This window comes from Hyperolius riggenbachi, chromosome 1 (genome assembly GCF_040937935.1).
Source record: "Hyperolius riggenbachi isolate aHypRig1 chromosome 1, aHypRig1.pri, whole genome shotgun sequence".
Classification (NCBI taxonomy): domain Eukaryota; kingdom Metazoa; phylum Chordata; class Amphibia; order Anura; family Hyperoliidae; genus Hyperolius; species Hyperolius riggenbachi.
Genome location: NC_090646.1, coordinates 452084018 through 452097794, shown reverse-complemented (window position 1 = coordinate 452097794; position 13777 = coordinate 452084018). Strand labels below are relative to the sequence as shown.

Below are 13777 nucleotides of genomic sequence, written 5' to 3'. Positions count from 1 at the left end.
AACAAAAATAGCACTGAGTAGGTGCCTTGTCCTTGAACATGTTAAAGAACTTAAATCAGTAACTTTTGCTACACAAACTTTCAACCTCTTGGAAAAGAATGGTTGAAAATGTTGAATATATAATAGAGAACAATGCAAACAGTCAGAAGGCTGAAAGACTAGCTACAGTAACAAGAAAAAGTATGTTAACCCTTGGATATGGATTTCTGCACAAATTGGTCGTAAAATGTGATCTGATCTTCACAACAATAGACAATCACAGTTTGCTTAAACTAATACCACACAATTCATTGTTTCCATGTTTTTATTGAACACACCATGTAAACATTCACAGTGCAGGGGAAAAACTATGTGAAACCTTGGATTTAATAACTGGTTGAACCCCCTCTGGCAGAAATAACTTCAACCAAACGTATCCTGTAGTACCAGATCAGACATGCTCAACGATCAGGAGTAATTCTTGACCATTCCTCTCTACAGAACTCTTTCCATTCAGCAATAGTCTTGGCATGTCCAGGGGTTCACATACTTTTTCCATCTGCACTGTGAATGTTTACATGGTGTGTACCACAAAAACATGGAAACGTTTAATTGTGTGCGGTATTAGTACAAGCAGACTGTTTGTCTATTGTGACTTAGATAAAAATCAGATCACATTGTATGACCAATTTGTGCAGAAATCCATATAATTCTAAAGGATTCACATACTTTTTCTTGCTCTGGTATATTATGTAGTTCAATGCTACCTCCTAATTTCTTTTCTTTTAAAAGGGACATTTTTTAACATCTTCTGTAGGACTACTAAAAAAAATGTAAATTTATTTTTCAGTCCAGATTTGCTTTAACAGAGTAAATAGCCATGTCACCAACTGTCCCTTAGAGCAGTGTTTCTCAACATTTTATTGGTATCTACCCCTTTTAAAACCCTGTATTCACCAAGTACCCCCTAGCATAGTAAACATCACAAGTACCCCTTGACAAATATATATTTAATCGTAGTACATGATAATTGGCTCTAAATAATTTCCAAGCATTTACTATTGCTTTTAATTAACTAAAATACTAATTTGGTGGTGTTTAAATAAGATTTATGATTTTCTAAAAAGGCGAAATTTGTTATTATTGGTTAAGTATATCAAGCCTGAGTACCCCCTGGAACCATCAGAAGTATCCTCTGGAGTACGCGTATCACACATTCAGAACCTAGGCCTTAGAGGAACTCACAATAGTATAGTCTGAGGTCTGTATCGTAGTCTAACAAAAAGTTTGACAGAACATACAGCCTCCATGCAGGTAGTGGTCTGGCCCAGATTTGAACCTAGGACTCCGTTAAATTAGACACCGACACTACCAGCAATCATATCGTGTGTACTTACCGAAATAAAGTCAAAAAAAAAAAAAAAAATGATTTACTCATTAATTGCCAATTTAAAAAAAAAAAAAAAAAAAAAAAACACATACATGTTTTCTCCTCCCATCAAATTATGTGGACCTGCAGTCTTCTTTAGCTTTCCGACTACCACAATCAGATATTTTTACATTAGCTTTAATTAGATAGTTACTTGGGTTACTGCTGATTTGCATGAGCAGTTTCCATTGGAAACCGTATTGATGATGGTCCCAGCTTCCACTTAACAGGGAAAAGCAGGTAAGCAAGAGATAGCAATGGACCATAAAACCTGAATTCACGTGGAAAATCACGACAGTTGAGTTATTTGCCATTTGTTGACACATCCCTTCAGTTCATCCAATAAATTGCAAAGGATTAATGGCAAACATTTCAGTTTGCTTGCCTATAGGTGCATATAAACACAGTCATTCTAAAGTGCGCCTAACAGGCACTGTGAGGTGGGAGTATCAAAGCCTGCTGCCAATGACCCCACTGAGACGCAAAAGAGTAACAAGGGTTCCTGCTGTGTGGAATTGACTTCTTGCAGGAAGAAGGGAATTGGGGACAGTTCATTCTCCAAAGTATAACTTATGGCTGCAGATAAGAAAAAATTGAGTTTGCTGTCAGTTTTGGCAATGCATAGCTGGTAGCTGAAACAGAAAAACTCCTAGGACAATACTAAAAAGGATCTAGGTTTGTGGCAACTATTTAATGAAAGTGAAATTTCCTGTTATGTAATTAGTCAGGCTAATCAATTCTTCACAGCTGATACTGCAGAGCTTTACACAAGATGACAGAACATGCCAGAGCGGACAAAGAAGTGTAAAATTCAGCAGACAGCAAATCCAATCAATAAGCTAGGATGCATTTTTAAGGTGCTAATAATGAATCTGTGCTTCCATTAAATAAATAAATAAATAAAAAAATTGAGCAAAATCCAGATGTAAGACAGACATTGGCATCCTTCATGTTGTGTTCCTTTCCAAATAGTGCACAGCCAGGGAAAATGAATACATTTAGTAACAAGGCAGAAATTTTAAACCACCTCAGAACACAAAGCTCTGTAGCACAGTGTTCTTTGGGAGACAAGGTGGGGTGACTGGACATCTTTCCGTATAATGCGTAACTACCAGATCTTTAACCACTTGCCGACCGCACACTCATACTGTGTGGCAGCAAAGTGGTAGCTGGAGGACCAGCGATGCAGTTCTGCGTCGCCAGGTGCCTCCCTGATTAATCAGGAAAGGCTGCTCGCGCAAGCAGCCGTTTCCTGTCAGATCACGGAGCGGGTCTCCGTGAATAGCCTGCAAGCCGCTGATTGCGGCTCGCAGACTAAATGTAAACGTAGGAGACACATGTCTCCTTTGTTTACATTGTACGGCGCTGCTGCTGCACAGCGCCGTAAGGCAGATCGGCGATCCCCGGCCAATCAGCGGCCGGGGATCGCCGCCATGTGACAGGGGACAGCCTGTCACTGGCTGCACAGGACGGCTAGCGTCCTGTGCAGCCCCGATCACCGGGGGGGGGGGGGGGAGCAGGTAGGAGAGGGAGGGGGAATTTTGCCGCAGAGGGGGGCTTTGAGGTGCCCCCCCCCCCGCAACACCCAGGCAGGCAGAAGAGATCAGACCCCCCCTGCACATCATCCCCATAGGGGGGAAAAAAGGGGGGCAATCTGATCTCTCTGCCTGCTACCTGATCTGTGCTGGGGGCTGCAGAGCCCACCCAGCACAGATCACTAAAAACAGCGCTGGTCCTTAAGGGGGGGTAAAGGGTGGGTCAAGTGGTTAAAGGAAACCAGAGCTGAGTGGAAAAAAAAAATCATATATATATTTGGGGCTTCCTCTAGCCTGATCGCATCCTCGGCACCGTCCTCCATCTCCTGGATCTTCAGTAACGGGTCCTAGTATCGTGGGCAGTTGGGGCATACTGCGCATGCGCAACCTGGCTGTGTGCGCCTGGCCCGCTGTGCTCCCGTCGCCGGGAGATTTTTGTGCCTGCGCAGGCGAAGAACTCTCCTGGCTGCAGTAGCAAGATGGGGGAGTGCGTGCAGCTACAGAGCACATGCGCTGACTGGCTAAACATACCGGCAAGGCTGTGGAGACAGTACAAAAATCATCAGACTCCTCAGTTTATGAAACCACCGACTCCAACTCTGACTCCAGGTACCCAAAGTGGCTCAGACTCCTCGACTCTGACTCCTTAGTCCAATACTTACCTAGGCTGTGGTACAAAAATCAACCAACTCATCAGTTTATGAAATCACTGACACCAACTCCAGGAACCCAAAATTGCTCCGACACCTCGACTCGGACTTCCCAGCCTTGGATACCGGGACCAGTTACTGAAGATCCAGGAGGAGGAGGACGGTGCTGAGGGAGCAATTGAGTAAGCCCCAGGTATGTTTGAATTTTATTTTTCTCTCATCTCTGGTACACTTTAAAGGAAATTGGAAATGAAGGAATAAAGTTGTATACATGGCGGGGGCTTCTTCCAGCCCCCTTTGGCCTGATTGCTCCCTTATCACGTTCTTCCGCTACCTGCAGCCTCTGCAAAATGGCCCGGTAACTGCGGGAGTAGGGGGAGCACTGCGCATGCGTGGCCTGGCCACATACACTCCCGCATCGATGGGAGAGTTCAGCGCCTGCGCAGTACTAATGCACAGGAGCAGAACGCTCCCAACCACTGGAGTGAGACAGGAAAGCGTGCTTGGCCACACTGCGACTCCGCCGACTGGCCCAAGTTACCAACTTACCAGGCCGGATTGCGGAGGCTGCAGGTGGCAGAGGACCGCGGCAAAGGAGCGATCAGGCTGAAGGGGGTTGGAGGAAGCCACTGGTATGTATAACACTTTTTTCCTTTGTCTCAGGTACACTAACATTTTCCAAGGTGCTCAAACAGCACTATAACATTATGACATTTCACTTTCCCTTTTAGTTATTAAAAAAACAAAAGAACATTTCCATTCTAAAGTAATACCCAAAGACCTAGTCCGTCGCCATGCACAAATTCCATAACCCCATGAAGAGTGTCAATAGCTGTCATCTCAAATATGGAGAAATCCAACATTGAGAGACTTTGCAAATCCATAAAAATATCCAAAGGAAATACTTTGTTGATGATATTTCCAGGTCATGTGGTTCTGTATGCAAGAAGTTCACAAAGTTGCCAGGGAACTTACATTTTCCTGGGTCCCCACGTCTGGTTTGTGCCATGTTTCAATTTTAATAAAGAAATCGTCTTTCATATATTCATTCTGAAAGAAAAATCAGAGTTAAATATAAATTACTGATGCTACAAATTAAAAAATATAAAGTTATAGGAGGTTTTTTGCGTTACATGCACACACATTTCAAGTTCAAGGATCCCCTGTAAACTAAACTAGGCAATATTAGCAAGCCTTACAACATAAAATCTGAAACAAAAGTTTTGCTTTCTTGAAATTAAATTGGTAATACTGTCTAATACGGCGGTCAACTCATTAATATTTAACCTACAGGTTACAGCTCTAAAAATAAGTATGTAGTTATGCAAGGATAACTACAGTTCACCCTAACCCCTTAAAAGGACATCCAATGTGAAAAACTGATGATATAAACAATAGTATCAATCCTCCTCCGCTTAAAAAATTACTTTCTTAGCTATCCCACAGTTTTATATTTAAATCTAGCTTTTATGTTTGTACTGTTTAATTGTCTCTGCTCAATGATACCTTCATTTAAGCATGCCAGAGCTCAAATTATGAAGTAATAACCCTTTTTATCACTTTCCTGCTCTCAGAAGCCATTTACAGAAAAGTGTTTTATGGCTGTAATTATTTATCAGCGAGGGTTATGCTATAGCCCGATCCAGTCCCGGGCCTGCATAGAAACGGTTACTTGCATACCTGGTTTTTAACTTTCCCAGGCATAGGAAAAAAAAAAATAAATAAAAAATAAGAACACCATGCATAGTCATTTGTGCGCTTGGCAATATACATACACACGACTATCTCATAAAGTCACGTCACCTCTGTTGTCCTCTAATCCCTTAGGCTGGAATATCATCAGTCTGAGGAAAGTATGCCCCATTCCTCAAAGCAGAATTCTTATAGCGGTTAGAGATTTGAGGAGTTTATTGCATGTACAGCCAATTTTAAATCACCTAAAAACATCTCAATGGGATTAAGATCTGGGATTTGACTTGGCCATTCCAGGACTACCCATTCCTTATTTTTCAAACAATCGTCGTGGGATTTGCTGTTATGTTTTGGGTCATTGTGTTGTAAGGTCCAGTTCTGGTGTCCAAATAATTAAATTTTGTACTTATCTGTCTAAAGGGGGTGGACAAGGTTGCGCTTGCGACACACGTTCGGGTCATACATGTAACGCAGCCGCCAGCGGGGGAATGGAGGAGTCCCAGAACACGCCAAAGGACCTCAGACTACAGGGGCTACCGATTTAAGCTCAGCTCAAGTTCTTTTTCAAGATCCGTATGTCCAACAATGTTAAAAAATACACACGCTTTCATAGTGTGTCCTAAGTTATCCACATAACTGTACACTGAAATAACAAAATCTGTCTTTTCATACTCACTGTAACAACTGGCAATTCATCAGGTGGAATGAGCATAAGGAGAGAAAAAAAATGACAAGGTTTACTTCATACTGTCAGTCTACAGTCTCAGACACATTCATATTTAACAATGAAACAGAATATTTACATTTTAGGTAGAATCTGGTAAAGTGACTTATTCGCAGTTTTTAATGTTGGCAACATTAGTAGCAAAATATCCTGTCACACAGCTGCTAATCAGCTTGACACCTTTCTTGTCCTGTTGCAGTTTTCAGAATAAAAAATAGATATTAACCTGCCTGGCGTTTAATTTCTGCACAAAAAGTGGTTCAATTAATTTTCGTGAAATGTTTGCCTATAACTTACCAAAATATGTCAAGTAAGGGTCCAATATACATTTTTAATATAACAAAAGTTTTAAACACACAATCATGTTAAAGAAAAAAAATTACACACATTCTCCACTCTTCAGCTTTTTTTTGGCAGAAAACATGCAGTTTTTTGGGTTTTTTTGCATTTAAATTAACCTTAGTGTGCAAATTTTAATGTGAAAATGCATGTGATAAAAAAGGAACCCTGCCTCAGAACTGCTGGGCGAGCCTGACTTACCCATACTGTTTTTAGCTATATACCCTGAACGAGCCATGCTTGCGTCCTTCAGGCAAGGAAATATTAACTATGGGAGATTTATATACCCCAAGTGTTGAATTCCAGTGTATAAATACTATCCCAAAAGGTTTACTGGAATCTGTACATAATCATTACATTTGCACTGCTTTCAAATACCAATATGATAATTGAGAAGTAAAATTAAGTTGATTGGATTTACAGAAAATGCTCAATAATTGTTTCAATAAAATTAGGCAGGTGCATAAAATTTGGGCACGGTTATTTTATTGATCCCAAAACCTTTGGAACTAATTATTGGAACTCAAATTGGCTTGGTAAGCTCAGTGACCCCTGAATCCCCCTGAATTATGAGAAAGAGTATTTAAGGTGGTCAATTGTAAAGTTTCCCTCCTCTTAATTTTGTCTGAAGAGTAGCAACATGGGGGTCTCAAAACAACTCTCAAATGACCTAAAGACAAAGATTGTTCACCATCATGGTTTGGGGAAGGATACAGAAAGCTGTCTCAGAGATTTCAGCTGTCCGTTTCCACAGTTAGGAATATACTGAGGTAATGGAAGACCACAGGGTCAGTTCAAGTTAAGGCTCGAAGTGGCAGACCAAGAAAAATCTCAGATAGACAGAAGCAACGAATGGTGAGAACAGTCAGAGTCAGCCCACAGACCAGCACCAAGGACCTACAACATAATTTTACTGCAGATGGAGTCACTGTGCATCGTTCAACCATTCAGCACACTTTACACAAGGAGATGCTGTATGCGAGAGTGATGCAGAGAAAGCCCACAGCACAAACAGAGCCGCTTGCGGTATGCTAAAGCACATTTAGACAAGCCAGTTTCATTTTGGAATAAGGTGCTGTGGACTGATGAGTTATTTGGGCATAACAAGGGGCGTTACGCATGGAGGAAAAAGAACACAGCATTCCAAGAAAAACACCCGATACCGACCGATATGGTGGTGGTTCCATTATTCTGTGGGGCTGTGTGGCCAGTGCAGGGATTTGGAATCTTGTCAAAGTTGAGGGATGCATAGATTCCACTCAGTATCAGCAGATTCTGGAGACCAATGTCCAGAATCAGTGACAAAGCTAAGCTGTGCCGAGGCTGGATCTTTCAACAAGACGACGGCCTTAAACACTACTCAAAATCCACCAAGGCATTCAAGCAGAGGAACAAGTACAACGTTCTAGAATGGCCATCTCAGTCCCCAGACCTGAATATAATTGAAAATCTGTCCATGCTCGGAAGCCATCAAACCTGAATAAACTAGAGATGTTTTGTAAAGAGGAAAGGCCCAAAATACCTTCAACCAGAATCCAGACTTTCATTGTAACCTACAGGAAGCGTTTACAGGCTGTAATTTCTGCAAAAGGAGGATCTAATAAATATTGATTTCATTTCTTTTTTGTTCTGCCCAAATTTATGCGCCTGCCTAATTTTGTTTAAACAATTATTGCACACTTTCTGTAAACCCAATAAACTTCATTTCAATTCTCAAATAACAGTGTGTGTGTTTCCTATATGATATAGTTAACTGACATTTTTTATCGTAACAACCAACCATTTATACAGGAAAAAAGTCATGACGATTAACAAGGTTGCCCAAACTTTCATATCCCACTGTATATACAAACACACAACAATTATAATATATATATGTATACATATACAAACATACATATAATGTGTGTGTGTGTGTGTGTGTACATACACACACACACACACACACACACACAGTATATTAACTGATATAACAGTTACACTATCAATAAGCAAGAAATCAAAATACCTCGGGGGGAGGGGGGCCCTTCTCCTCACTTACTGGCTGGCCGCGGGCATATGATTATTGCACAGGGTCTGATTCTTGAGGTCTGATGCATAATAGCGTTTACCCAGTTGCATACTCACTTTATTATATTTGATTATTATTATATTGATTTAATCTGCACTGTCTTTGAAACCGCCTACACAGGTTTTAATAGTTTTCAAAGGGATAAGTCTCTAATAAATTACTTTTTAGTTAATTGGACAGCTTTGTCTGGTTGTTTATGTTATTATTTGAATGTGCCATGGGTACCTTTGCTTTTTAAGTTTCTAGAATCTGTGTTTGCGCGTCATTGTGAAAACCCTGCCCATCACTTAGGGTTAGTTCGCCATGTGCCCGGTACTTCCGGACGCCACCGGAAGTTGAAGCAAATGAAGCAGTCTGTCTCCCTTGCTGGATGCTCTCCTACGGAAAGCACGATACAACACCGGCTAGTCCCAGCCTTTGGACCTGCGCCATGCCTCGCTTCGAGTATCCCTGCAGACAACGAGGTCATCTTTTACAGGTACTGTACACACATGCCCTAGCATGGAACTCCGACATGTCGGCGCTACCACAAGCTCTCCAGACATGGCACTAAAAGCCAAAAAGGCTCTTCAATGAAATGGATCCCATAAAAATGAATAAATTACTCCCTGGCCAGCTAGCCCGAAAGCCACTCTGTGACACGTGCTCCCTGGGGAGAAACACGGAAAAACTGAGGGGTCAAGGGTTGCAGTGACCTTTTGAACTCTGTGTCCATGCTTCCTGTGGTCGGAGCCCAGGATCTCTCATTTAAGGCCATCCTGGAGCATGACTGGAGAAAACACCCTTTTATAGCCATTTTTAACATGCGTAACTTTCCTACATAATTCTAGAGTAAATGTTAGAAAAAACAAATTATCTGCATGCTTTAAGGATATGGAATGAAACTGGAGCACCTGGAGGAAACTCACAAAACCAACATTAAAGTAAAGATGAGCTGAATGGGGAGGGCGTGGCTTGGCGTCCAACTAAGATGGCTGCTTGAACTTAGTGCTCCGCTCCGTGACTCCCCAGATTCAGCCAAAAGTGCCATCATAGCATAGCATGCGAAGAGGGAGACAACCCCGTATGACAACCAGATCCACCGGGAACCCCGTAGCCAAGCCGGGAAGGAATATAACTGACCTTTTCAAAGCGCAGACCTTGAAGACGGCCGCAAACACCCCATCCAAGATGGCGCCGGAGAAGAGACCAGGGGACTTACGCTCCTCAGACTCTGCAGGAAGCTCGCCGGAGACTGTGACTAAGGGTACAGATCGGCTAAATCGCTCTCCTACCCTCAAAGATATGAGAGATATGGCTGAAGATATTAAGTCAGCTTTCTCCAGCGCCATTTCCGAAATGAGATCCGACATGGCGGACATTGCGGCGAGAGTCCACACGTTAGAACAAGATGGCGCACGGAGGGATACAACCATTAACGCTGCGAACAGAGCAATCTACGTGCACAACAACTGCTTGATTGAATCCAATCGCAAACTGGAAGATTTGGACATCGTTGCAACATTAGATTGCGTGGTCTGCCTGAATCAGTTAACACGGAGGATATTATTCCGGCGCTGACCGCCATTTTTAATGGCTTGATGGAGAGGCCCAAAGAAGAAGCTATAGAGTTTGTGAGGGCTCATAGAGCCCTGAGGCCAAAATCCATCTCCGAAGCCTCCCCGAGAGACGTCATTTGCTGTCTACAATCATTTCCACTGAAAGAATCTATTATGAAAGCAGCGAGAGAACAGGAAGAAATCAGGTTCAATGAGGCCCAAATCTCAATTTTCCAAGACCTATCACCGATTACGCTGGCGAACCGAAGAGCGCTGAAGCCTCTTCTCCAGATCTTACGAGACAAAAAAATCGTCTACAAATGGAGATTTCCGTTTGCCCTGGTAGCAACTCTGGGAAACCAGGTATTCACCTTAAAGACACCTGAAGACCTCACAGAGTTCTGTCAAGGATCAAAATTCAAGCGCAAGATTGCACATCTCTCTTTCGTCTGCACTGAGGATATAGTTAAACAGCAGACTGCGAAACGCTGTAACCTCTTGTTCTACATATTTCACAGTGTTTGGTTCTTGGACAGGTCACAAAGATGGGGAGATGCATTTCTTACTGAGAGAGGGGGGGGGGGGGGGAGGGGGGTTTGTGGAGTCCCTGTCTATGGGAGGGAGGAAGTGAAGCATAGATTTGCCTGTACCTCTGCAATATTGTCTACCTGCTGGTGCCTGCTCTCTTGTGGTGTTGGGTGGGGGGGGGTGGTGGGGGGCTGCCGCGCCAACTGCCCGTAGCCCAGTTTTATGGGTTGTGCGTGGCGGGGCTGTCCCCCCCCTCCCCCCATCCCTCACTATTTTCGTGGGGCAGGGGAAGCGCCAGCAGGACCCAATGGGGCTACAAGGTGATAATACTAATTCCATGCACTAGTGGGTCAAAATAACAGAAGGCCCGGCTGTGTTTACAATCTGGAATGAATATTGGTCTTGTGAATGCAAGATATGGCCTCAAAAAGATATAAGGTCACTTAGGCCTTCCATACTTAATGTTCTGGTTATAAGTTTGATAGCTAATGTTTTGCTTAAAAGGTTTGGCTCCCTGATACTCTCTCCTACACAAAGACAATTTACTTTGTGAATTTAGGAGAGAGACATTGAGAATAAAATCCATCAAGGGAATGCACTTTATCCTTATGTTTATTTTCTTATGCTTCCAAAAATCTGGGGAAAATCGGAGCCATCTGGCTCAGTGTGTCCTCTAGTTGTTAAGTCGTACCCTCACAGTTGACGTTTGTCTGCTGACTTATTTTGTCCACATTAGTATACAGAGAACTACCTTGGTAGTTTGTCTGTGTGGCGTGTTTCTTTCACTTTAAAGTGCAATCCATTGATTTCTTTGGTTTTGCTTTGATAAGAAGAACTCTTACTAGATTACAATTGACTGACACGGTAACCTTTTGTTTTAGTGTCTCGCTCAGGAATGATTATTGCGTCGGGTCTCCCCCCGGCGCTCTGACGTCATCGGACGTCCTCCGGGCTCTCTTGCGCAGGCGCAGAACTACTGCGCATGCGCAGTAGAGCCCGGAGGACGTCCGATGACGTCAGCACGCCGGCGTGGGACGCAGAAGTTCCAGGCCTTGGAGCGCAGAAGAGCCCGACCTGGCAGCCGGCCTGGCCAGGTCGGGTCGGCCACCGGGAGCCTGCGGAGCGGCGGCGAGGGCACCTCCTGCCTGCCACGGGCTGGAGGAAGCCCCAGGTAAGTGGAAATTGATTTTTATTTTTTACCCACCCTCCCTGAACCTTCCCTTTAATAGAACAATTGACTAAAGATCTGGAAACATGGGGGAAAAAAACCTCATCTATCATGGTTTGGCCGCATGGCCTCAGTTAAGATGAACCTACTTCCTAGATTCCTATATGTGTGTCAGACGCTCCCTATCTATCTTCCCAAAAAGATTTTACTAGACCTGCAGATGAAAATTAACAACTTTGTTTGGGGCAAGCGAAGGCCCAGGTTAAGGAGATCTATTCTCATGCTGCCAAAAGCCGAGGGAAGTGCAGGCCTTCCCGATCTTTTTCTGTACCATCAAGCTGCTGTCCTGAGTAGGATGTATGAATGGTGTGATCACTCTACTACTAAACACTGGGTGTGGATCGAACAGAGTTTCTCAAAATCTTATTTAGCCTCACTACCATGGCTTCCCACACAGGAAACCAAAACCCCAGAATCTCTACACCCCTTCATAAGGGCCACGATCAAAATATGGCGTACATCAGCTGGGAGATTGGGGCTTTCCCACTCTATAGCCCCCTAACACCAGTACAAAACAACCCAACCTTCCCACCGGGCCACTTCTCTTCCTTTGCAGAAAAATGGGCAAGCCCATACATCCCTAGGATATGTCACTTTATGGAGGGAGACATGATCAAAGCAATAACGGAGCTACACCAATATACGACTCCCCACAAATTCCCACTTTGGGCATATATGCAACTCAGAAGTTACATTATCAATTCACCTCACAAAGCCCTAATCGTCAGAAAGCCACACACACTTGAAAAGGCCCTATTAGCAGAGGGCCCACATAGACATACAGGGCCATATTCTATTGCTGAACTCGCCAGCGCTAAGCACTGGCGAGTTCTTAACTTAATTAAACTTTAGACCCCTCCAGGCGGAAAAGAACTCGCTTGGGCGATATAATCGCCCAGCGAGTTCTTAACACGGAATCCAATTACCCTTATCATGTCTCCGGGAAGCGATGCTTCCCGGCAGACATGAGCGTTAGCTTAGACCTGCAAAAAGCAGGTCTAAACTAGCTAACGCACGTCGTCGCCGCAGCATCTGGGGGTCTCCTTTAATAAGGAGACCCACAGAGCCACGCATGCACAGTAGTCCACAACTAAGCAGAGTTGCAGACTTTATGGGGCTGACAGTGGCCGGGAGAACATTGAGGGAGCTGGGGGACTTCAGAGGGCTGGAAAAAGCCCCAGATAAGTAAAAATCCCTTTCTCCCGTTCATCTCGGTTACAATTTAAGCACCTTTGCAAGGACACAATCCTGGGATTCTAGTGCTGTGAGGCCATTTGACACTGTGCTGTCTACACGATACAATCTTTAAAAAACAAATAACTCCACTAGAGGAATCAAAAGTTTAAACATGTTCAATGGCATATGTTCAAATAAAAAACACTGTTTTATCAAATTTTCATTGCAATTTTCACACTGATTAGTTTGAAACTGTGGAGAGTAATGATAAAACATTGCTCACCACTGACAAAAAATATTTTGTGTTAAAATGCCTGCTATTCATTAACCCTTTTCCAATATGTCCAATTTTGTCATGGGTAGCAAACGTTGGTTACCTTTTTTTTTCCCCCTGAAATCCAGGCCAGGTTTGCTGGCTCATTTAGGTTCTCTAATAGTATTCATTCCAAGAGAACTTTATTAAATCAGGACTTATCACTTTAAGGAAACCCAAGCAACTACTCTAATGAACTTTGGTAAATTAAATAAGCCGCTTACTTGTTCTACAGTAAGGATACGCATTCCAAGCTTTCTCATGAAATACCAGGGAGCCCTCTGGAGCAAACATTTTTACAAAGCCAGGGACTTTACTGAAAAAGAGAAAAAGAAAATTGATCACATTTAGCTTGATATTATAATAAACGCTACATATCCTGTCAAAAAGCAGCAAAGAAAATGATTTTTGTTACATAAAAAATGAAAAGTCAACACATGTCAATTGTGGATTGTCAATACCACCAATGCTCCTTAGATTATCTGCAGGAAACTAAACTGTATTACAGGTCATCAGTCTAATGATGCAATACAAATCCATTCCCACCAACCTCTTTGAAAACAAAGTTGGCCCTC

General features: G+C 43.1%; 1 protein-coding gene across 1 annotated transcript in view; it reads right to left on the bottom strand.

The window, feature by feature from the left end:
* The window catches only part of PITPNB (phosphatidylinositol transfer protein beta), a 64022-nt gene that overhangs the window by 26117 nt on the left and 24128 nt on the right, over positions 1-13777 (bottom strand). The window contains exons 4-6 of the mRNA XM_068238743.1: positions 13427-13518; positions 5962-5969; positions 4569-4643 (exon numbers count right to left, since the gene is read on the bottom strand). Of these exons, the coding sequence (XP_068094844.1) occupies positions 4569-4643; positions 5962-5969; positions 13427-13518 (175 nt within the window). The remainder of the gene's footprint in view (positions 1-4568; positions 4644-5961; positions 5970-13426; positions 13519-13777) is intronic.